Here is a 25,263-nt window from a genome sequence, read left to right as displayed (position 1 = left end):
TAAATATTTTCATTCGTAAAAATTCGCAAATTTCATTTATCCTTGTATAAAATGGTGGTCTGTGCAACAAGTAATTTTTCGCTCGGATACACCACATCGGTGGCGCGGCGCGTGTCGCACACCACCTCAACCGATACGTCTGACACTCAAGCTTACGCTCAACACAATTTTCTTTTCATTGTGTGTGGCAAAGGTGATTTTTTCTGCTTTGTACCGAAATACATGCACGTAGGCCGGACTATCGATCGCAATTACCGAGTGCGATTCGTGTAAACACACAACGTGTATTTTTATTTATGATGTGTATAAACACGTTGAGATGTAGAGCACGAGAGTCGGAGGATTTACGAGGATGTTTCTAGTGTAATAAGAGAGTCCGGAGATGTTTTGTTTAGTGACAGTTTAATAGAAACCGACATTAATGTATCGCAGCATATGTTCATTCAAATTGAACGTTTCTAAGCGGTTTTCATTGGATTAGATGTATTTTACATTTAATTAGAGAGCAATTTACTGCAACTGCAAACTATTAAATGTCGCATAAAATTAATGTTGTGTTAAATTGCATTGCACTTTAGTGTTCTAGGCGAGAACATGATTTCTACGTCTTGCAACTGTATACTTTATTTGATGTGCGAACATTTATATCCATTTTATTTCAGGTTTATTCACACTTTTCTTCTAGCGTTTTTTCTTATAGTTTGGAGAGGTTGCCATTAATCTAACAAAATTTAAAGTTTATTTTGTTTCGTGAAAGTGTGGCTATTAAACTTTTAACTTTTATGAGTTGTTAGAGGTTTAAAACATTTATTTGCAAATGTATCCAACTAAATTTGTTTCGGGGAAGATCTGCGTGTGTTACAACATAACTCAATTATGAAGTATTGTAAAATATGGCGTAGTAAAATAAGTTGCTAATACATATTATGTTATAACACGCGCCACGCAAAAGTTTTCTACATTTAGGATTATTGTATGGTCTGGTCTATATTCTCATAAGCACTGATAATGAATGAGAAATAGTTTTATGTACATGAATGATTATTTAATGCGTTGTTAATGTTACTCAGTGAAATAACTTTATCGATAAACACTTTATTTATTTATTACTAAAAACATTAGTGGAGGTTTTTACTTATTTATATATTTTCAGTCGATATTTCCCCAGTTGGGTAAGCACTATATCAGTTTGATTAATTAATTTTACCCAAAACTTATATCAAATTGTGTCGCGAATTCTTGGTGCAACATAAATGTCACAGGATATTGCCTCGAATTACAATTAGTTGTCCTGGTAACACACAGTCCTCACACTGAATAATTACCGTGCCTAGTTTGAGCTGATAGCAACGTTTTCAAATATTTACGCCATGAAAATAAAACATTGCCTGGTGTCCCATGTCATCAACAGTAAACAAAACGCATCGATTTTTCAGGAATGAGCTGCAAATAATTTAAACTACAACCATGAAAGGTTCCGATATCAACTCCTCGGCAATAACGCTGATGGCGTTATTTTTGATTTTATCCTTCGCCTGCGTTTCGGCGACTGGTCTCCTTCTTTATTTAGTATGCGCCCGAAAGTACCGTCTAAATTGGTTCGAGAAAAACTTGTTAGAATCAGCGGAAAGCACTAAAGAACTACAACTTAGCCAAGATTCCTTCGTCGACATTCAAGATAACTCAGAAGACATCAAATCTATTTTTGCGGATTGCACTAAAGATGAGAAAGTCCAACAGTATCTGCAACCTTGTGATGATAGAGGTAACAAAAGAATATGAATGTTCATACATCATTATGATTATTGCTGCTAACGCGGAATTTTTTGCTTTCATTGCTCAGAATCAGCTAGCTCTATGCCAGCCAGCCCCACATCATGCACCAGCTATCAACTCACGTTTCCCATCGCTCCGAAAGATGATAATGGGCTGACAAGTCCGTGTTTTTCCAAACCGCGGATACCAACAATGCAAGCGAAATTGGATCACACGAAGATTGATTCGTCCATGTATCAAAATGTAAATAAGGTCAATCATATGCTGGTGCTTCATTTATTTTCAATAACTGTTTCCACGCCTGTTACAGGAAACCACCGGTGAAGAGGAAGATGTGCGCGGTTCCGTTCGCGTTTCATTAAGTTGTGATCCAATCGGCGGAATGCTGACGGTGCGGTTAATTGAGGTATGATTGATTTCTTCACCTGAGAAACAAACAAACGACTTTTACATTCATTATTTTGGTTGTCAGGCACGAGATCTGCAAACACGAGACTCCAACGGCTCAGCCAATCCGTACGCGAAGATTCGTTTATTGCCAAACAAAGCAAACGTCTGGCAGACCCGAATTCACAAGAAAACATTAAATCCCGGTAACGTCAACAAACTCATACACTGTTTAATAATCATGTGCTGATTTTGATATGCATAATGTTTGCGTTGCAGTATTCGATGAAGATTTCGTTTTGAGGTACAGGGGAACACGATAAGTCGGAATGTCTTGGAAGTGCTGCTTTATAACTTTGACGCGTACAGTCGACATCATAGCATCGGAGCGGCACAGTTTCCTTTGGCGAGCATTGATTTGAGTGAAAAAGCTGACGTCTGGCGTACGCTTGGTCCCCTGGTCAATCAAGATCCGCAAGTGGATCTCGGTGAATTAATGGTGTCACTATCGTACTTGCCCAGTGCTGAACGACTCACCGTGGTTGTTATCAAAGCGAGAAACTTGAGAGTCGTGGACGACACACGCAACAGTTCTGGTAAATACTTACAAAAATGCATTTCATTTTAATTCGCATAATAAATAAACATCGCTGGCGATGATTAATCTTATTGCTATTTATGCAAATGTTATAATTACAGATCCGTATGTGAAGGTGTGCATCGTGAATGGCGCGAAGCGTATCAAAAAGAAGAAAACCGGTGTGCATAGGAATACAGTCTCGCCGGTGATCAACGAGGCGCTGACATTCGACATTGGCAAAGAGACCTTGAAAAAATCCTGCATTGAATTCTTCATCATGCACGACAGTCTTCTGGGTTCTAGCGAAACGCTCGGGGTGTGCAAAGTTGGCGGAGGCGCTGACTGTTGCCTGGAGGAGAGAGAGTTTTTCCACGCCATGTTGCACAGCAAAACCGCGACCGCCCAATGGCTGACCCTTGCAGAGCCAAAACCCACCAAAGAGAAAACAGCAAACTAAAACCTCATTATATAAATTTCTGCAAAACGTAAAGGACCATTGAATATCAATTATTATTGTACGTACCTATTGCAATTATTCTAGTCTACATATACACAAACAAATGAATCTTGTGAAACAGACGTATATATTGTGATGCTATGATAAGCACGAGGTGTCTCAAACTTTATTCTATGATTACGCGCGTTTGCTGAGATATTCAATTGGTGAAACTTTATCACAATATACCTCAAAGGGCTTTCCGTGTACAGAGAACTGACTAAACAAATGAATGGATAGCTGCTTATTGTAGGTTATAGTTGTGCTTGATACACTCAGATATATTTATCCAAAAATTAGTCAAATTAGAACTAAGAATATAAAGATTGTTCAGTAGTGAAATATTATCTGAAAGTTGAACAAATTCTAACTGATATATTATACACAAATATATACCTATACAGTTAACTATTGCAACAAATATATTTTTAAAGAGTCAATGTAAGTTTGGTTGCATAAATAAAATTAACTTCATGAACGATCCTAAGCTATTTTATAATTGTTTAAATTGGTGTAAACGCAATGTATGATTGTCATGTCTTGATGTGGGAAACTTTCCAATTGGGTTTTGCCAATTGTTAGTCTCAGACCTCCTGAAGATCCATCTTCACACTGGCACACCACACGCTGCATTTCTACAATTAGTACGCTCCGCAAAAGATTTTTTTTTAATTTATGAGAAATTTTTAACTACGGGAAAATAGCTTCGCACAAGCGGGGAAATAAATTGACGCTGATTGTTAGGAGAGTGAAGTCGTTGAGTGAACGTAAGTAAGTCTGATACTCGGGTGGGTGCAATGCCTGCCAGCTAGCAATCGCGACGTAGAAGTAAAATGCATAATTTCCATAATTCCTTGAACAATGAGATGGAATCAGTCATGCATCTAATGATGCACCCCCGGCGCACGAACATGTGCAGCGTATTAACGACCTCGGCTCGCTCGCACTTGTCTTGAGTCGACATGGGCGTCGAAGACGTGGGGAATTGCCTACCTGCTACGCGTTGGACGGGAAGCCGCGAGTCGCGGTTCCCACTGCAAACTTATGAAGACATGCTCGGCTGCGCAGAGTACACCTGTTTTGAGAGGGTTCACAAAAAACTTCTCACAATGCTTGCCTTCATGTTATGTGTACTTTTGTTCCGAGGTTGTGGAAGGAATTGAAGAAAACGATAGGCGCCGCATGCAGCGGGGATTTACATACAAAGTAAGCTGTTACAGTGGTATAAATAATGCATAACTGGTAATGAATTTATATTAAGACGATTTTATGGTGTGAAACATATTTCTCGACAAAGCAAAATGCGAGAATGAAACTAAGAGTATTAAAGTATTAATTATTTCTCGATTTTGTACCCCCAGAAATAAAATTGCTTTGTGTTATCGGAAAGATATCAGATAAACGGCAAAATTGCGAAATTCATGCGTAAATGCGGGTGGGATTCATTTTCTTTCCCAGATAGCTTTCAAATTACGATTGCTGCGTTAAGATTTCTCGCTTCGCAGTAATAAATTTCAGTTGAAAAGTTTTATTTGTAGGAAAAATATTTTGCAGGTTAGAAATGTTTTATTATGCAACCCGTATTGTATTTCGTTACTTAAAGCATGAAATAAACTAGAAAAAAACTTGGTATAGCGTTTAAAACATTAATTTTTCATTATATTATCCGATAAAGACGTCTAGTACTAATATTTATTGCCCTGGGGCCGCAAATCTATTTTACGCACTTAATTTATGCAATACTATAAATTCCTTCACAAAATAAGACGTAAATATTAATTCCTCTAGTTATCTATCCCATGGAATGTCTTAAAACGATTAAAATGCAAAAATTATGCAAAGGGAGTAAACGAAGATGATGAATACCGGTTAAACATGACATGGCCTTCAGCTTGATCTTCTAGATCCTGCAAAGTCTATCGCACACTCATCAGACTACCGTCGAGCGCAGAAACCCAAGAATTAAAACAAAATTAAACACGAACACAATACAGACTTCAAAGATAACTCTGATGATGAGGATATATTATGCTAGATGAGTACCTCTTACTGTTATCTTGATGTAAACTGCGATCTGCACCATACCGTTGCGTTGAGTGTTGATATTGTGAAAACACCTGGTATATACCATGTAGTACTTCAACTCCTTCCTCAACGTCTTCAGTGGCTCCAGTGGCTCCAGTCTAGTCATCAACCAGCTTGTAATAAGCACTCGATGCTACTCGATGAATGGAAGAGCGTAAAGAACGTAAAAGTGGTGTGGACTCGGGTTCACAAAGCCGCGTTGTCTGTTGTCTTCGGTCACCGCGCAGTGCGCAGTGTTGGACGAATCGCGGCGCGAGTCTCATGTGCGCACGCCTGTCGCTCTCATTATTACCACATAACTAGTTTGATCACAACGTTTTCTAAACTTACCGCACTAACATTTAGTTTTAGTGTGAATAATCTAGTGCAATTACTTGTGTGTAAAATCACGCCTTTGAATTGTGACCAAAACTACACGTAATACAATTACAGTTCATCGGATATAGTGAATAAAACAAGTTACAAGTTTGATTGTTTACAGATAAAAGCAAACTGTGCGTGAGTGTCACCTGTCTACTATAAATCCACAATAAACGTGTTCAATTGTCCCGAAACAATGTTCTTTCAATTGTTTTGGAACTAAACAAAAAAGAGTGTAAATTTTTAAGTGGAAAGTTGCGCGTTTGCTTTGGATTTGACGCTTCGAAATTAAAAGAAAGGTGAGTAGTATGTGAGTGAGTAGCACACGCGCATAGAACAGATAATACCTTAAAACACTTAAGTTGACCCAAAAAAATAAACGTGGTTAATGCTGCAACGGATAAGAAGTGCACGCGCATGCGCAACATGTCGAAAGTGTTAATTTCGTTATTGTAATTGCTTATTTAAGATACGATGATCGTGTTACAGTAAATTTATATCGCTTTGTTACTTTTGCTCAATATTTAAATCAAGCTGCGTGCTTAAGAAAGTCCTTGTATAATACAAGAGTAGGCATTGTGATCGTATTTTAATTTTCTTCTCATGCAAAGTTAAAACCAACAAGACTCTTGGCGGCCGATTCTAGCGCTCTTTGCTTTTACTCACACCTTGAGGATTTAAATTTTGCTTTGACTTTCACCTTGATTTGTTCGGAGCGAATTTCGAAACGCTTAACAAAAAGGAACTCGTTTGAATAATAACTTTAACAAGTTATCTGTGGATTAATTCATGCACTTAAAATTTAAAGCGCTTTAGACATTAAGTTTCACATTTTAATGTTTTACTCCTTCTTTCTCAATGCGTAAAACCTGAAAAACATGCAGCAGATGTGCAAAAAGTTCAACTTTAACTAACTGTTGTTTTATTTTGTGAGTCAGGTTTAAATGCAGCAAGCGAATGTTCGATTTGTGTGCATTTTGCTCGATTCTTGCTTATTGGAGTGAGCAGGAAGGAGTTAAGGCGAAAGTATACAAGAACACCGCGTGTGCGCCGATGTGCTACTTCCTAATCGGTTGGGCTTTTAAAGAAGGCATGATTTTCGGTCATCGCTGAGACGTGTATTAATTTGGTCAAGACGTGATCGGTTTCTGGGACGCACGTTTTATAACTGTTCATTCACATGTCCAATCAATGCTTTAATCACTTACTTACACCTGTATACACTTCTGTGTATTGATTCAATAAGTTTGTTAAAGTTTTAATTCTCAACTAACTGCATTGACAAAGTTTTTTTTTTCTATTTTTTTTGTTTTTGCAACTTTACAAGTATGGAATTACAAGGTTTTAATTGCACAAGAAATTAATTGTGTTAACTAGTAACTGCGGGTAATCATTAATTATGAAGAACAGTATTTAATAAAGTTATTTTAGATACGCTCCAGTTATTACGACGAATATTGTTTGGATAATGTATAATTAAAACAAAATTCTAAAAATACGGGTATAGAGATTATTATCGGCATATTTTTTTTTATATACATTTACTGATTTAAATATGGGAAATTAATAAATTTTACATTATTGATTTGGTAAAACGTGCGTTTTGCATTGCAAGTCCGATATCTTTACAACTTTATAGCTGCAAACTTTTGATTTTTGTGTAATATTAGTTGCCTAATTAACTTCTTACCAAGTCAGAGGTTAAAAGTGAGGTTACGTAGAGCGTTTTTGCAATAAAATATAATATTTATTGTGATTTAAATTGGAGGGCAAAAAAGATCAACATCTAGTCAAAGTCAAATGTTAAAAGTGATGTTTAGTAGTTTATTTGTTCTCCAAAACACTCAAACTTGTAATTAGTTACATTAATTTATATTAAACTAACCTCCAAATACTATTTCATTGAACCAATGAGAAATTTACAATAACATTCAATTTTATATTTAATTTAAAAAGTTTTAATTTAAATTTATAAAAGAATTTTTGAGAATTAAATCTACATTATATTAATTAATATTTATATATTGTATTGTAAACTAATAATAAAATCAATCTGTTAAATTATAGAAACATTTACTATTGCAAAATGTTCTTTCATTTTCAATAAAGTGTTGATAAAACTCTGTTGAAATTATCTAAATTTCTCATTTACATTGTATAACACTCTAGGATGTGTATAATCTCGCACTGGAAGCTAAATCAACTGAATGCTAGAATTTTCCGTTCCGTTGCCCGCATATCCGTTACTTCCGTTATGATAGTTTAGCTCCGGCAAACATGCGCGGTTTGTTCTCTAGGTTTTTCACCTGAATCGCTCGAATATCTACCATGCAAAATTCAAGCAAAGTAAAAACCTTTACTCACACATTCATATACACCAACTGTGAACAGGTAGAATATCGGAATGCGATCGTGCATCACACAATCACACACAATGCGTACGTTTGTCGCACGTGCAGCGCTTATTCAGCGTGGGACGCGTGGGTGTCGCAACACCTTCTTGACGCCAGGCCGGACGAATTTGTTCGTTTGTGTAAATATTATGATGGAGTGTGTTCTTTTGTTTACGCTAACACGTATCTAAAAATAAAACGGTGTAGCCGCTTTTCGAATGATGGAGTGCGTTGCTTCAACAATCGGCGGCGGCCATCCGCCCAAAATCATTCCGGCGGAAAATTACGCATGCTCGGGGACAATTTAATCACTGTGGTGCTGCGGCTAGCGACTGTGTCCGAGGGAATCCACTTAAGACGATAAATTAAACATTAGGCAAAATGGGCGAACGTTTGTTTTGCGGTGAATCAAGCGTGCAAGGCGTGGCTGACAAACATTACTTATGCTCGATGCATATTGTGTTGAATAAATAATCGCTTTTGAATCAAGAGGAACGGCCTGGAAGTGATTAGAGGAAATTATAGGGAGACTACCGCAATTTTATGATGAAACAAAAGTATTCTTTAAGTGTTAATTGAAATTCTTGCGTCATTGTTCAAAATAATTGTATATAGTAATAACATAACCACATGAAGGTAATAATATGTGTTCCATATTATTAAATAGGAAGAAATGATGAAGAATACTTGCATTTTGTAAAATCAATTACACTGGGTGGTGAAAATAAATTGTTTGAATTATTTTACGTTTTTATTACACTTTGTAACAGGAAATTTGTAATACAGTTTCTTGAATTTAGATATATCAATCAAAAAGATGTATCAGGTCCGGAGTAAACCTCATTTTATGTAAAATTCTTTTAAAAATAAAACATTATAAAACTAGGATTATAAAACTATATTATTGTTAATATTGCTTAGGCTTTATTCTACTATACTTTTATTTCTTTTCAAAATTTCTTACGATGTTTTCTTAGTAAATGTGACAATGACAATTGCTTTCGTCTTCTTCTATATGCAACATGTCATCAATTTTATATTAATACAAGTTGTCCCGATGAACATCGTTCCCTCTCATCAATAAATTATTAAAAGACTTTTATTCAGTTCTGTTATTAATTTAAATGCATACTCAAAATGATACGTTTTTTAATACCATTGAGATTCATGTAATTCACATCACAGGAAGTCATTTGCTTTAATCTAGTGAATCAAAATGACTCGCGTAGTATTGTTGCACAAGTTCTAGAATCAGCTGTCCAACGAGTACAACAAGTACAAGGTATGCTCGAATATCTATAATATAAAAATGAATCGGAAAATCTGTTGGTAAGCGCATAACTCAACAACGCCTAAACCAATTTAGCAAATTCTTTTTTTAAAAGGTCCGTTAAAGTACAAGGATGGTTTTTACGGAGAGAAAAATTTGAATAATTGCCGGGAAAACTCTAAAGACAGCTATAGGATAAGAGTTAGCATTGAGATTCAATAATAGTTATAGTTAAATGGTTGAATCCGAGATGGCGCGCTGAAGTGCATTATTAGAAATTCTAATTAATTTCTACTTTAAAATAAATATGTCTAGAACAAGAGAGTAAAAACAAATTACATTTTTATAAACACTACCTGGACGAAGTCGCGGGCAAAAGCTAATATTGTATACAACAGTATCTATAATTTATTTATTTTTTCTCGAAATTTTGAGGTAAAATAAATATATTCTGCTATTTGGACCTTAGGTCAATTAAACCATTAGCAAAGTCGGATTAACACATTCTTGATTCAAAATTGTGCAATTTACATAGAGATTTACTCAACATTTTGCAAAAGAAATCTCTTACATATTACATAACAGAGCTAATGTTGCATTTTATAACTTTGAAGAGTTAAAATAATTAGATTTGTGATTAGTGCTTGATATTTCATTCCTCATTATCTATATTTAATGTTTTGACGCAATTTTCATGCGAAATTAATTTCCCTGAAATTTCACATGATGTTTTAATTTTGCTCGTTTCCAACCCGCCTGACAATTGTATTATTTGTTAATGCTCCCCCACATAACATACAAGTATGTTTAATTCAATAAATATTGAACAAATTCATTAATTTCAGCGAATAAATCCAAAAATATTTGCGCAGCATTTACCAGAAAAATATAAATAATGAAAATAATTACACCGCGGATTAAAGTTTCACGTTAAAAGAGAAAAATTTATTCCGAAAAGTGCGTAGGTCTTAAATGTACTGCGGTTCAAAGAAATTCGCTGGATAATTGTTTCGCACTGATATATAGGTCAGAACAGCTTCCCTGGACCGTAAACGCGCGTTCTATTTAGGCCAAGGACAAAGGATACTCATTTATTTCGAAGCGAACATATTCTTGTCGCCTCAACCACGCACACCTAAAATGTAAAGAGCCCAAACTCATTCTTGTTTACTTCAAAAGTTACATTTATATTTAAATCTAAATATATACGTTGTTGAAGGAAGGAAACCCCGCAATTTCCTAGCGATTCATAAATTCGTATAAACCAAAAAGTTAGGAGTACTTAAATATCATTTTGCGCTGTGCCCTTATTACTTTTTTGTTGCTCTGTTTGCGTTGTATTTTATATCGAGGTGGTAAATATGAAGCGACAAAGCGATCAATACGTGGCAAATTCCGCCCACGAAAAGATTATCTACGCCATCACGTGCGTAGGAGACGTGCATAATTGATATTCGTCGTTTGATAGTCAAACACAGCACGTAAAAAATATCGAAAAACAATTTAATGCATATTTTATAACATTATTAATTTTAAAGTGCTTTTTATCTTACAAAATGCACACGCAGGGAATTTTAATGAACCAAAAGGAGAATCACAAGAGTATCGTCAGTGCCAGGCACAAAAACGTTCTACTACGTATTATGGAATAGATCTACTTATTTTGGCATCGAACTCATTTAGAGTTCAGTCTAGCAATATGCAGAGTGCAGAAATGAAGCAGACGCGCTTTTATTTAATCAGTTTAATCAGCTTCCAAACTTACGGGACCAAATTAGTAATTAAATTAAGCGTGACTAAAGAAATTTAGGCGCAGAGTCTCTCACGGTTATAGAACGGAGTAAAAATGTGTTTATTTAGTGCTTTTTAAGGTAAACGTCATCGTTAATTACGTTCCGTTGTAGTTTCAGATAACGATAATGAAGATACAATATGTCATCAACCTGCCACGGGGACCATAGCGACCGGCGATTGCGTACAAACAAAGCGATGGTGAATTTCGGATCGAATGAGTGCTTCGAATCGCACGCAGTGTTGTTAGACGATCACATCCTGGAAGCGCCAGAAGAATTCCGATGCGTTTCGAACGGATTCGCCCGCGGTCGCGATAAAGACAATGAAACCGAAAGGGATGTTAGCGCGGAGTGCAAGTGCCGCGTCGCGTCAGGGAACCGTGACCATCAGAATATACAGGATGTGACGTGCGGGTGCACAGCGCAGGAAATGATTTTCGAGCGGAGCAAGCGTGAGAATGACGAAAACGATGACGACCGAGCGAATATGGGAAAGACGCTCGCAACAATAAACTTAATTAGCAATTGTAATGGTGGTGTGAGCAGTGATGATGCCAGGGACGCCATAGGTATGTTTACAACATTATTGTTGTGGTTTACTGGTTGAGAACTTGATGGATGGACTTTTATAAGCTTTTATATGTTCGATTGTAAGTTTCCAACATTTTCCGCGTAGGCAACCAAATTTACATTAAATTCTACACAGTATTTGAAGGATTTGTTACAAACTAGTACAAGTAGGGATTTATTCAAGTCCACCCTACAAGTTTACAAGTATCCAGGCATGTGTCAAGGTTGAGGGTTTGTGAGGGATTTCAAAGGATGCATGTATGTATTCTAAAAGGCAAATGTTGTTCTGCCGCAGATAAAATGAAGATGGAAGCGATGAACGACAGGAATAGATCAAACTCATGCACGTTCGCAAATAAATTCGCTGACGGTGGCCATATTGATGAGCACGGTGGCGTGGGCGCGTGCGAAACGGACAGCGTGAGCGCGTCAAATGGCAGCGAGGCCGCGTGCGGCGTGCGCGAGACTGAAACGCCATCGATCGCGAACGGCGTCGTGGTGTGCGCAACGGCACCAGGGTGCAGTCGCGTCGCGGACGCCCCGGCCATCGTTTGCTGCGATCGCGAGTCGCCGCGCTCGGACGTCCACCTGGAGGATAGTGAAAGTGAGCCAGCAGCGACAAGTCAGCGTCGCGAATGGACGCGCCAGCAGGACCACGACCCCGCGGTGCCGGCCATACTACGGCATATTTCTAGCATCGCCGCGCACGTCGATTACGCGCCCAGCGACCTCAGCTTGGAGCTCATCAATACGAAAAACGAATTGAACAAGCTCAAGGAGCATGTCCAAGCGTGGGCCGCCAGCGAGCTGCCGCTCTCCAGCAAGGAATTGAATAAACGAGCGGCGGACGGCCGACTGCGACATTTGGGAGAAAAACTGCTGACAAAAGCAGTTGGTAGTGACCAGCAGGACGAAATACAGGACAAAAAACAGGTGGTCGACGACTATGACGCTAATCAGAACTTGGTAGGGTTGTCGTCGGAAAGCAATGAGATTTATAGCGAGTTTGATGCGTCAAAGTACGCCACGTACGCCAGTCTCGCCGACGGAGATTATTTTGTAGTCTATGACGAATTGGAAGAAGGCGACGTTGAGGACGATGCAGGCCATACTATGAAGAGCATGATGGGTACGGACGGCGAGCGCAAGCAGCATAACCCTGACAGGGACAACCTCAGGTCCTTGCTGAAGAAACCTGGCCGGGGCAAGGATAAAAAGAACCGCGTCGTTTTTAAAGAAGACAAAAACGAATTCTTCGACGCGGATTATATTATACTCATTCGGGAGGATTGTGATTATGATGAAGAAGATGACGATGGTGTCTGTACATGCAACCAGCATGAAATGGTCAGACTTACGTGTTGTGAACCCAATTGCAATTGCAACGTGTACGAGTTTGATCCGACGCCGCAGAGTCCGAAATTTGCGCCACCATTGGAGTTTGTGGATGCAGTTACACTCAGCCCGCCTGATGGGTATAAGGACATGGAGTTGGGTGAGCAGCAACTTTTGGCCTTGCAGCAGATGGCGGCCAGGAGGGCTCAACAACTTGCTCCAATGGCGCCTGTATGCAGAGAGTGTAGTCAAACTCATTGTGAAGATGGTAAGTGCAACAGTAAGTTCATTTTTCATTATTATTGTTGTTGTGTAAATTTAAGAAATGTGAATAGACGTAGATGTGAATATGTTTTTAGTTATTTCTTAGTGCGGAAAAGGGTAGATTTTATTTTATTTGAAAAGATGACATAATGGAATATGAGATGCATGTCAGCTTCTTTTCAAACCGGAATATAGAAAGGAAGGAACTTAGCTTTTCATTTAAACTTTCATCATACTTACAAATTAATTTCCAGAGTATCGTAAGACCCAAGATGTTCGGAATCATTTTCTTGAGAACTATTCGCCGAGAAAAGCTTTTTTCAAGTTTGGTTTAAAAACAATTCTTTATATAAATTACTTTAATTTTAAACGAGACAGTGCATTTTTTTCTTTGCTGCGCTTCTTACGTTTCGTCTCGCAACGCGAGAGTTGAAGTTAATAGTTATTTGCTAATTAAACGTAAACCAATTAACGTAGCTCAATGATTTCTTATAATATGTATTAAGTTCTGGATTTAATTATATAAGAAGTATTTATTATTGATAACTATAATATTGGAACAGCCAAAGTGCAAAATCTAGGTATTTTATTGATTAATACATTAAATCATAATTTTATTTATTTATAATTTTATACAGTGAGATTTTAAATATAACTACTAAATGATTATTGGGAAAATCACAAGTTTATCACAAAGAATTGTCATTTAATTAATGAATACCCAGAAATATTGAAATTTTACGGCAAGTTTGGGCAATAAAAGCCTTGATTAATCTATTATGCATCGTTGCTATGGCAACAGTACATAAATTGTAGTGCAGCACTACCATTCGATACTTGTAACCCGACTCATAACTATTGTACATTGTACATGCGAATATGAGTTTGTTTGTTTATATGTGACGCTTTCATGCAAAAACCAGTGAAGCAATTTTGATTAATTTTGGTATGGAGGTAGTTTTGGTTGAGGAAAATAAACAAGGGTATCTTTTGTTGTAAAATATAACTTGAGGGGTGTGAAATAAGGCATGAAAATTGGTATGGAAATTTAAGTATAGCTATAGTTATATTGATTAGAATTAATCAAGGTGTCGCTAAAGTGCATCATTATCATTTTTATTATATCTTTTGTCGTAGTCGGCTCATAATAGGTGTAAGAAACAGGATAGTACATAATTAGTTAGGCTACTTATTTTTTTTTTAATCAAATTCTACTTTAATGAAGTTGCGGATAAAAGCTATTTATTACAAAACTATCAAACTATCAATGCAAATGTTTGTCAACTTGATGTGGATAGCCTGATATGTTTATTTAGACAAACATCTACATCCACTCCCGATAACCATTAATTAATTCATTAATTATATTAATTGAGTGCCTTCTGAGTAGTATCCATTTCAAAATTATTTAAATCTTTCCATCTCGGTATAAAACTATTGATATTTCAATTACAATTTAAAACTCAACTTGATGAGACAAGCAAACATCAACAATTACACTATTTATAAACAATGATTACAAATGATACCTTCTAGTGTATCACTGACTACAAAAAATTGATCATTTGGAACGTAGTTCATTGCAGTGTGTGAAGTCAAATAGATTAAGCAATGTAACCGTGTACAGTTACAAATTTAATCAATTTGATAAAGTAGGTGCATTAACAGCGCGTATATGAAATCACAACTTTAAAGCTCGAACTAAACTAAAAGTTAAATTTCACCGTCGAAGCTGAATTTATGGCGCCAGCATATGTAGAAATACATATAATGTATTTTGCTCGCGTGCGATACTCAGCCAACTTTAGTTCTATTCGAGAATTGGTCGGCACAACTTGTATTACTTTCGCTCCGGCAAAACTGCTGCCGACTTAATTAAAAACGACCGCCTCACGAACTACGTTTACCGGAATTGCTGGATTTACTATCATCGCTTTGCAAAAGTTGAAAATCCAGTGAGTGAAATACTAAATAAATGACTTACGCGATGTAATTAACACATTTTAAGTGAAAATAAATATTTACAATGGCAGGAAAATGTTTGAGGTGAGCTGGGTCAACTTTTTCAAAAATATTTTAAATTAAAAGGTTCTTGGTATGTATTATATAGGTTCTCATATAAAGCAAAGTCGAGTTAGTTATAGCATTTATAACTTAAGAATGGTTGGACAGGTTTTAGTGATTTATGATTTGTTGGATTCGCTTCTTACCCAAATAGTAGAATAACTAATAAAATATCAAAATTTATTACTTAAAGATTGCTAAATAAGGGATGAAAATTTGTATAAAGATTCAACCATTTATAGCTAAATAATTAAATACGAGATGGTGCTAAAGTACAAAATTAGCTTTTCGCATTTTTAAAGAATAGAATTGCGAATTTAATTTATGGAATTGATATATATTAGGTGTAGAACAAGAAAGAAAAAAGTGATTACATCTATAATTTAAAAATCTGTTGGTAAGCGCATAACTCAACAACGCCTAAACCAATTTGGCCAGTGCTTTATTTTAAATGTTCATTAAAGTCCAAGGATGGCTTTTACGGCGAGAAAATTTTGAATAATTGCCGGAAAAACCATAAAGACTGCCCTTTTCTATAGGATAAAAGTTGGCATTGAGATACAAGCATAGTTATAGTTAAATAGTTGAATCCGAGATGGCGCGCTGAAGTGCATTATTAGCAATTCTTTATATAATTAATTTCTTTAAAATAAAATTGCGAATCTTATTGACAGAATTGACGCATACTACTCGTATGTCTAGAACAAGAAGGTAAAAACGAATTACATTTTTATTAAACACTAGCGGGACGAAGTCGCTGGCAAAAACTAGCAGGTTTATAATTTTGACATGAGAAGTTTTTGAGGTTAGTAAAAAAATGGCAGATAATATAATAGATGGCGTTGATTTGCCGAATGTAAACAACACGTCGAAGTGATGAATTTGACGCTTGAACTTTCTAGCGATAAAACTCCGCCTAAGCATTTATCAAGGTTAGTAAACTTTAGCTTTTGGAGAAGAAACGCACCCACATTGCGGATTGGAACCTTCGGGGGCACGAAATTGATTAATTAAATCTCATATTCTTCGCGCACAAACAATGCGACTCGCAGAGTTAATTAAAAGTGAATATTTAAATTACGCGCAGTATGAGAAATCAAGTTTACGGTTTCGTTAGCAGAGCGTAATGATGAGGTTTTCGCGGAGTGCGAGCTTAGGTATATTCATTAATGAAATAAATATATATATATAATAAATCTAAAGAATGAAGAAAACGAAATTGCATCAATTTCCATATTTAGTTTGCGTGTGCTTTGGAAGCATGCGAGTGGCAAATTCACAGACAATAACGAGATACAATGCTTGGCTGCCAAGTAATTATCGAGAGTTAACGACTTTTTCTTCAAGATCAAACATAAATATCTATTATATTATACTCGTATGTGTATTATTATACTGTGTGATTATTTTTTCATTTTATACAAGAATGTTGAATTAATATCTGAATGGTAGTTATTCACACTAGTAAATGATTAAAGTTAAATGAATGACACATGTAAACAAGATAAAAGTGAAAATATTATAGTAACTTTTAGTGAAACAAACGTTTGATTGTTTGAATGCAATTTGTTGAAGGCTATTTTATAATAAAAAAAATCTATAATATAAAAGTGAATCTCAAAATCTGTTGGTAAGCGCATAATTCAACAACGCCTAGACCATTTTGACCAATTCTTTTTTTTAATGTTCGTTCAAGTCCAAGAATGGTTTTTACGGCGAGAAAAATTCGAATAATTGACGGGAAAACCCTAAAGACATTCCTTTTCTATAGGATAAAAGTTGGCATTGAGACTCAATCATAGTTATAGTTAAATAGTTGAATCCGAGATGTGCATTATTAGCAATTCTTTTTATAATTAATTTCTTTAAAATAAAATTGTGAATCTTATTGATAGAATTGACTCATACTATGTCTAGAACCAGGACGAAGACGCGGGCGAAAGCTAGTGTTATAATAAAAATAAAGAAATGCAGCAATTCATTTGTCAAAATATGTTTTTGGATGAAGTTGTTCTCAATTTTTTGAACTAAATGGTTAAAACTGTAAATGTGTTATCAATGTGTTTACAGTTATGAATGTTGATATGTCAATGGCTTACTTTACCTATAACTGCAATGTTAGGTAATAATTAATGTTTTTTAGAATTATAATTCCAATTATATTTGCACCACTGATTTGCACGTAAACACATTAAATAATGAAAGTTTCAACCTAATGAACGAAATGGTTGCCAGGCAACGAATTTACAACTTCTCCAATAAATTCACTCTCGATAATTAATTTGTAATTATTTTGTATCGAATTCGTACTCAAATCGATTTCGTTTTGTCATGTAAACGTGGCAATTTACAGATTAATGAATAAATTAATTGTTGTTTCTACCTGCCACCGCCACTGGGTGGTTAAATGTCATGTGTGTAATGGCATTGCACTGCGGCATGGTATCGTATTTGTGTTACTAATGTAGGTATACTTTGCGTATTACCAATATTAGTTTATTGAAAATACAAACGCTTAATGCTTAATCAAATGCCAATTTTAACGAGTTTAACGCCAATAACATTAATTCCATTGCCCCAATTTAATGTTACAAGGTAATATTATATTTACGAGGGTTTATCAAAGTGCGAAGCAGTTATCTGGTGCATATGCAGGGTTGGAGTTTACTTTTACATTTTATTTTTAGAGAAATTTACATTAGAGACAAGTAGCGACACCTGCGGTTCACTTTTCTTGAAATTCTATACCAATAATATGTTCAAAATGCTGTGAGACAAAAATTGTCGCAAAAATATTTTAAAATACAAAGAAAAAATAAAATATTCATGAAAAAAATTTTCTTCTTCTTTGGATAAGGTTATGTCGTATCGGTTTATAGTTTGACAGCTTATACAGAAAATAATACAATACTGGATTTTACTATCGAATTAGATGAATGAAATCATTACTTAAAATCAGTTTTATTCTTTATTTTATCTTAAGAATAAAACTTAATTAAATTCAGTTAATTAATTTATTTAAAGCGGCATTCATTTATGAGAAGGTACGCAGGTGGTTGGGAAAGCTCGTAATTCATAAACTAATTTGTACCCAAAGTGTAATACAAATGATGAATAAAATCGCTATAAAATTTTACACCGCAATAAATTAAATATGAATATGTAGCACCAGTTGTGTAAATGTCAGTCAAATGTCCAATCAAGTCAAATCGTTACGCCACATTCGTTTGCACCCATTCCCATCCAAATTTCAGCACGCTTTGAACATCACCATGTCACAACCGTTGTTCGGTGAAGGCACCAATGTGTACAAGTTCCCCTCACAACAGCATCTTCCGGTGAAATTCGGCCCGTACACACTGTGGCTTCAGGAGAACAAAAACCGCGAGGTATTCGACACCACGAGCACAAGACTCGTCAGCCACCCGCACCAAAGCGAAGACTGCACCAACAACGCCTGCTGGCCGGATGTCAGCTACACATATCATCCGCAAGCGCAAGAATTCGCCCTGCGAGGCTTCACCGAAACAGCGCGGCCACCACAACAGAGCGGAACTATCAACACGTTGCAGTATCAAATAGCACTCAAAGAACTAGAGAGGCAATGCCTCGAAACTATGCTGTTACGCGAGCAGATGCTTAAGAATCCGTACACGTTGAAATTCACGGATAATACCAGCACATTAACAGACACAGCGACGATTTGTGATTGCGAAGCGCCCAAACACATGGATGTTGCAACCACCGCGGAAGGTGTTAAGGAATTGGTTGAGATGGGTGCACAAACGGATTTTGTACAATTTAGAAACGATCAGACAGATAGTGATAACGAGGGTCCGAGTAGTCCGAGTGAAACTGATACGAGTGATTGTGAATCTCTTACTGATATGGAGAAATCAGAGGCGTCTGATGATATGGTTACCAGCGAAACAGAGCACAAAAAACCCAGCCGCAAATCGTGTCTGAAAACGGGCAAACGCACGACGAAACGACGCATTCGATTTTCGCAGTAACGAATTTTCCTGGAAGCATCATAGCAATATACATATTTTTCGAATCTATTTTTATTCTTATTTCAATGGGGTAAAATGGTGAATATTTTGCCATCGCGCGTGAAATTTTATTTGCTGCATGCGGAAATGTTTATTTCCTTCACATTCTGCACCCTCCATAATTTCAATTACTTCATTGCGCGCCGGGGAAAAATTCTATTTCACGCCTGGCGCGCCAAAGGATGTCGCGGTCTGCATCATCTGCAGTTCGTCTGCAAGTCGATGCGACGGGTTAACCGCTCGCTTGGCACAGACGCCGGAGGTGGAGGCAGCAAAACCGTATTATCGTTGATGATTTCACAACATACCAGCCGGCCCCCAGCCGTCTCGACGCGTATTGATCTACCTTCTCTCGCAAAAAGCGCGCACTTGGCGGGCTCTTCTATGAAGTTTGCGCTTACCAGCGGCTTTTCGGCGCGCGCGTGTGAGAAAAAAACACCGCGAATATTTATGGAAATAGTTACGTTGGCTTTCACTTTCTCTCGAAGCTTGGAAACACATTGGCGGAGTGGCTTTTGTTTGCAACAAATACATTAAATAAATTGCTGGCTTTAAACCTGCGATTCAGATGCTTTGCTCTAACCAAAATAAAGTGCACGTTGGGGAATTTTATACGTTTAAGTTTGAAAGTTTTCGGTTTTTTTTAAATTAATGGCTAATTAACCACAATGGAAATTGTAGACGTAAATATATTACCTACCAAAGGAGGAAATTCACATTCAGAATTATGAAAAAATGCATTTATAGGTTATGTCTTTAGTTTATTAACCTCATTGTCGCGCCATACACTTAAAAAACTACGCCAAACACCCAAAAACAGCAAAAACTCAATTGACGGCGTTCTGGCAAAGATAAGCTAAGTTTTTAGTGCTTCTAAAATCGCAAAACTTATCTACATGTATTTTTAGCCTTTTTTGCTTTTAACCTGTTTTTATTCAAGCTCTTAACATCTCAACTATTAAGACATTTACTTTCATATCACTTTCATTAATTCATTTGTTTTGATCAACTCTTTCATTTGACAATAACAATATAAAATCAACGCAAACGAAAGTAGAAAGTTGTAAAGTTTGCAGAATAATTTATTTAAACAATTTGTTTTACACATTAATAAATTCACCATTACTCAATTTACCCTTCTGTAATTCTGGTATGAATATGTAACAGAATTAACTCACTGGAATTTTAAGGGTTGATAAAAGCCTTGACTGTGAGTGAAGTGAGATGAGGTTTCTCTGAGAAAATCGATGTCAGACGAACGGACAAACAGACGCATGAGTGGTTTTAATCCCATGTGCTGACAGTACCCCAAAAACTGTTAGACAAGTTTAATTTAATTGAAAATTATTTGTTTGGTTAGATTAGGTTAGGTTTTAAGAGTGAATTAGTTTATTTTTGGTTTATTTTACTTTACTTATTTTTGCAGGTGAATATTCTGAGGAAGAACCACAATCTGACCAAGAAACTGAGAAAACTGATCAAAGCCAGCAAACAACCCCAACAACACCTCCTCCCGATGAAGGTAGCTTCCATTAAAAATGAATAAAGTCCCTGCTGATTTGACAATGCAATAACGTTTTTCAGATTCTCCAGATAGGCAGAAATTATCCCGTTCTAAATGTACGCCCCAAGCGGATAAACGCTGCGAAGTGGAAATGAATGATGATAGCATCGATTCCACCGACAGTGCAAACATACCCCCCGGTGGATCCCCAATAAGTGGCATTCTTAAAGGTGGCCGTTTGTGGAAACAGACCTCGGATGTTACCGTCGCGCGTCCAGCACCGCCGGTCGAACCCAAGGAACCTCCACAACAGGTTGGTGCAATGCTTATGCTCCCCTTTATGTACTCCAGTAGTTTATCGCCCCAAATTACGACCGCATGATAATTAAATTTACAGCCCGATGTTGCCATTACATCGGACGACGAGAGCGGCGGCAAACGATCGGTGCGTTTCATCGAATCAGACGACGGCCCTGGCGTGGACCAAGTCGACTCCAGCGATGCGAAAGCTGATGATCAAAAGCACTCCGCGTCGCCGGAATCCACCGAGATGACGCTCACCTTCAAGCTAGGCAAACACATACTCATCTCTAACAACAGCCTCAAGCCAAATTCGGCAGTGCGGCAGTTGTTCCCTTGCACTAAGCCCCATGGTGATAAAACCGGCGAAGAAAACTCGCAGTATCTCGTCACTTCCGATTCGCTTAAGGCGTTCGACGAGGCGAAGAAATTAAAACTGCCGCAAATCGAGGCGGACGAATCGATCAAACGAGTGATTGAACGCAACACGCTTCGGCGCTCGCTCATTCGCTACGAGCCGCGTGCGAAGAAGAATGTTCAAAAGACTGACAATTCACTCGTTGAACGAATCAAACAATTAACATGTGATGTAGACGATCCGCTGCCGGACGACGAGTTGGCGCGTGCTTCGCCCGCTGGCGAGGAAGCGAAGAGCTCCCCAGAGCTGTCTATGCTCAAGGCTACCGATAAGAGCTTTTCCCCAGCGTCGTCCTCGTCGTCCAACTCATCCGCTTCCGCCACGTACAAGAGACTGACAGATCTCTTTGCTAAGAAGGATCGGCCCGACATTCAAGAGATTGACGGCGGGACGACACGACCGCAGGCTCCTGATTTGGGCGGCCCGCAGGAGTTTATCGATCCGCATAACTCGATGGCCAAGCTGCACGCTGTCACGAACGATAACAGAAAACAATTTCTTGCCACATTGGGGCCATTGTCGGCGTGCGTTGGTGGGACTGTGCACGCGGAGGACTATTATTATCAGACCGCGGGCGATCGCATGTCTATGGCCAGTTCCATTGGCACCGAGTACAGTTTGGAGGATATTGAAGAGGGATTAAAGAAAGATGAGGAGTCTAAGCGGACACCACCGGATGTTTTAGCGGGCACTCCATCTGCTTCCGAGTCTGGCGATGAATTGGCTATGTTTGTGCAACAGGATGCTACTAGAATTGAACGAATTAAGAAAAAGTAAGTATTAACCTATAATTAATAGCAGCTTTGTTGAAATAGGTGTTTAGAAATTCTATTCCCTGCAACTAAAATTCATGACCTACTAAAGCGTAAAGAGTAACTAACCTGTGCGAGCCTAAAATAAATTAAACCCGTTAATTTTTAATCACTTCCCGTTGCTCATCTGGAGAGTGTCAGTATGATAATAGGCAATATCCTTTGCAGATACCAGCAGGACGACGAAGAGGACGAGCATGACGATTACGGCTTCAATCGCCGTCCGAGCGTGCGCGGTATTAAGCCAAGGTTCGGCACCACTACGGAGATAATGCAACAGATCCAACAGCAAATTCAACCACCCACTACGACCAGCACCCTTCCGCGTAACGCGTCCGTCGCTTGGCCTTACTACTCCGAAACGAATTTAAGCGGTGTCGACAACAAGCGAAATATTAACAACCAAGCGCCTAATTATCAATACGCCCAGTATAGGCCTACAACACTCGTCGATGAAAACGCCTATCAAAATTGCGCCAACCAACAGCAACAACAACCTCAGCAACCACCGCAACAGCAACCGCGCTGTCCGCAGGTGACGTACCGTTCGAACATGAATGTGTACACATCATCACCGATAATGCGTATTGGCGGTGGTTGCACAGACTATTATCAATCGCTGCCGCGTAACCGAAATGGCCGACCTGCATCGCCGCCCCCACAGGAGGTAACCAAAGGCCTCCATCAGATGATGTATATCCCTTATAATCATATCGAGGGCATCCAAGGCGCCTACTATGACGCCACCTACGCATGCGTCAACAACCAGAATCAAATCAACAAGCGGTACATCGACAGCAGTTATCAGGAATTGTACGCCACTGCAGGTAAACCGAGGGCGCCTTACACGATCACTTCAAGATCCGAAAGTCCTGCGTATTCCACGGCGCGATCAACGCAAACACCGCAAACTTGCACTTATTATCCGCGTTATCGTCCGCCGAATGGCATCGCATGGATCGACGGACTCTATAAACCAACTGCTGGTAATCGATACCCGCGTATGCATTCTTCCAACGCCGTCGACAACATTTCATTGACAGACTCGGATAGTCAACATAGTAGTCAGCTGCCCAACGGTTTCAAGGACTGCTCGATGCCTAACTCGCCTACGAAGCCAAAGTTTATAGAGCGTGGCGTGCCTGAGGGAGCGGCGAGCGTGTCCTCTCAAGACGGGCAGAATCTTACATCGCCTACATCACCGCAGAATCCGCCAGGTGCGCCGCCCACTTCAAAACCGCTTTTCTACGCTATGAACGTCTGACCAATTACAACGCAAACAAGGGAATTTTTTAAAGAGTAACCAAACTACACTTGCTATGTAGTTGTCGTTGCCAAATCCTGCATCGGGGCAGAACTAATGATAACAATAGAAACTGCGTGCTGCTCTCTCAATGATATTGTTCGACACATGACATTTACGGTATAAATTATATATGAACTTGGAACTTCTGTAGATACTTCCGCTTTAGGACTCATTACAAGATATAGATGATGATTTAGATGAAATACAATGATATACAAGATAGATTTTTATGGATATTTAATAGGCATATATATATTTTTAAATGTAAATTGTATAAAAAGTACTAACGATAAACTAAATGGTTAGTAGTCATTGTTGCCAAATATGAGATTCCATTACCAAAGTATTACTATACATAAAAGATGTAAACTAATATTAATTTAGTTCTTGTTTTGTTTGGAGAATATCCATAGTGAATCTAAGTGAATTTATTAACTGACCAAATTGACGATGGGGATGATTATGCGTTGTGCGCAGTGAGAATACTGTCTCTCAAGAAGCAAAAAAATAACCGAAGCGTTATTTTACCGATATGTAAGCCAAACTAATAGATTTAATCTAGTCAAGGTTATAATAGATTAATTTTTGTCAAATTAATAACATATTAAAGATCACGATGTGAAAGTAATATTGTAGCGAGCTAGCAGTAGTACTTAATGTGCATCTACTATTTATCAAACTATTTATCAAACAAAAGAAATGTTATACACAACACAACACACTTAAATTTGTTAAATTGAAGTGAAGCGGAGTTAGTCAATACTCAGAACTTGCAGTGACTCAAAGGAATTTATATATTGGAATTTGATGACTGTCTTCGCTTCATGGAAAATAAATTGGCGCATTTAAATTATATAACAGTGAAACAATTGAGTGCCATTCGTTTCGTTTGCCAATAATCAAAAGAAATCATGTTTTCCACGCGCAGAATTTTCGATTACGAATACTTTGAAGTGATTCAAACAATACTTGATAAAACTTTGTTGCTCAGCTGAAAGCGAGAATTGATAAAATTAAAAAGAATTTTATATAAACCCCTCTTTGAAAAAGAAATGAAAAGAAAGGGACTCTAATGACTAAACACGTTGGAATACTTGCAGTGAAAAGTATTATTAAGATAATATTATATAATAATAGCATATTTATGATATTATTTGTTGATGTAATTAATCTATATTATATTCCACGGTTTTAACAAAAGATGACAAACAAAAAAAGAAACAACAGAAACATATTTACAAACCATGCTTTGCAAGAAGTGGTGTGTTTGATACTACTAGTAATTTTTATTACTGACAAATATTGAAATCAAATTGAAACGAAAAGCGTACACGACGTGGCGACGACGAGTATCATACTGGGAGCGTCGTCCGCCGAAACGTCGCGGTGAATATTTCGCAGTGAAATGCAATGAATAAATGAAATTCAGTAATGCGAGTGTTTTTATTCACAACTCACGCCAACCGTTTTTTATTTCCGGTGTTAGAGCGCACTGCGT

At 37.6% G+C, this 25,263-nt stretch overlaps 3 protein-coding genes across 5 annotated transcripts; all 3 read left to right on the top strand.

The window, feature by feature from the left end:
* The first annotated feature begins 1,467 nt into the window (after positions 1-1,467).
* On the top strand, positions 1,468-3,717 carry Sytalpha (Synaptotagmin alpha). Its single transcript, XM_065306742.1, is given in 7 exon segments — positions 1,468-1,765; positions 1,844-2,019; positions 2,087-2,182; positions 2,249-2,369; positions 2,443-2,457; positions 2,460-2,759; positions 2,863-3,717. Coding segments are annotated over 7 exon segments (1,344 nt in total). The 3' UTR covers positions 3,201-3,717.
* A 1,738-nt stretch (positions 3,718-5,455) lies between these two features.
* Positions 5,456-25,197, top strand: LOC135795168 (uncharacterized). 3 transcript variants are annotated; one of them, XM_065306739.1, is made up of 8 exons: positions 5,456-5,741; positions 5,806-5,983; positions 11,252-11,709; positions 12,006-13,325; positions 20,852-20,947; positions 21,010-21,242; positions 21,327-22,420; positions 22,628-25,197. In XM_065306739.1, the coding sequence occupies exons 3-8, from the start codon at positions 11,280-11,282 to the stop codon at positions 23,721-23,723; spliced, it is 4,269 nt and encodes a 1,422-aa protein (XP_065162811.1). In that variant the 5' UTR covers positions 5,456-5,741; positions 5,806-5,983; positions 11,252-11,279; the 3' UTR covers positions 23,724-25,197. The 3 variants fall into 3 exon arrangements, with proteins under 3 accessions (XP_065162811.1, XP_065162810.1, XP_065162812.1); XM_065306738.1 differs by having other exon boundaries at positions 5,456-5,983; XM_065306740.1 differs by having other exon boundaries at positions 5,457-5,983; positions 12,006-13,313.
* LOC135795172 (uncharacterized) lies at positions 18,242-19,430 on the top strand. Its single transcript, XM_065306743.1, has one exon. It carries the CDS (start codon positions 18,565-18,567, stop codon positions 19,384-19,386), a length of 822 nt encoding a protein of 273 aa, XP_065162815.1. The 5' UTR covers positions 18,242-18,564; the 3' UTR covers positions 19,387-19,430.
* Positions 25,198-25,263: the final 66 nt, after the last annotated feature.

The sequence above is a fragment of the Atheta coriaria genome, unplaced genomic scaffold (assembly GCF_025399875.1).
Source record: "Atheta coriaria isolate IRGN ID8LTWV9N9 unplaced genomic scaffold, Caltech_Dcor_3.1 hic_scaffold_7_pilon, whole genome shotgun sequence".
In the NCBI taxonomy this organism is placed as follows: Eukaryota; Metazoa; Arthropoda; class Insecta; order Coleoptera; family Staphylinidae; genus Dalotia; species Dalotia coriaria.
Note: the sequence above shows the minus strand (reverse complement) of the source record. Positions and strands in the feature narration are given on the sequence as shown.

What these genes read in the sequence shown, in the direction of transcription:
- LOC135795168 (XM_065306739.1), top strand. Translation starts at nt 11,280, where the DNA reads ATGTCATCAACCTGCCACGGGGACCATAGCGACCGGCGATTGCGTACA. An exon ending in TGATGCCAGGGACGCCATAG is followed by an intron (nt 11,710 to 12,005) that starts GTATGTTTACAA and finishes GTTCTGCCGCAG; the next exon opens with ATAAAATGAAGATGGAAGCG. An exon ending in TGAAGATGGTAAGTGCAACA is followed by an intron (nt 13,326 to 20,851) that starts GTAAGTTCATTT and finishes TTATTTTTGCAG; the next exon opens with GTGAATATTCTGAGGAAGAA.
- LOC135795172 (XM_065306743.1), top strand. Translation starts at nt 18,565, where the DNA reads ATGTCCAATCAAGTCAAATCGTTACGCCACATTCGTTTGCACCCATTC.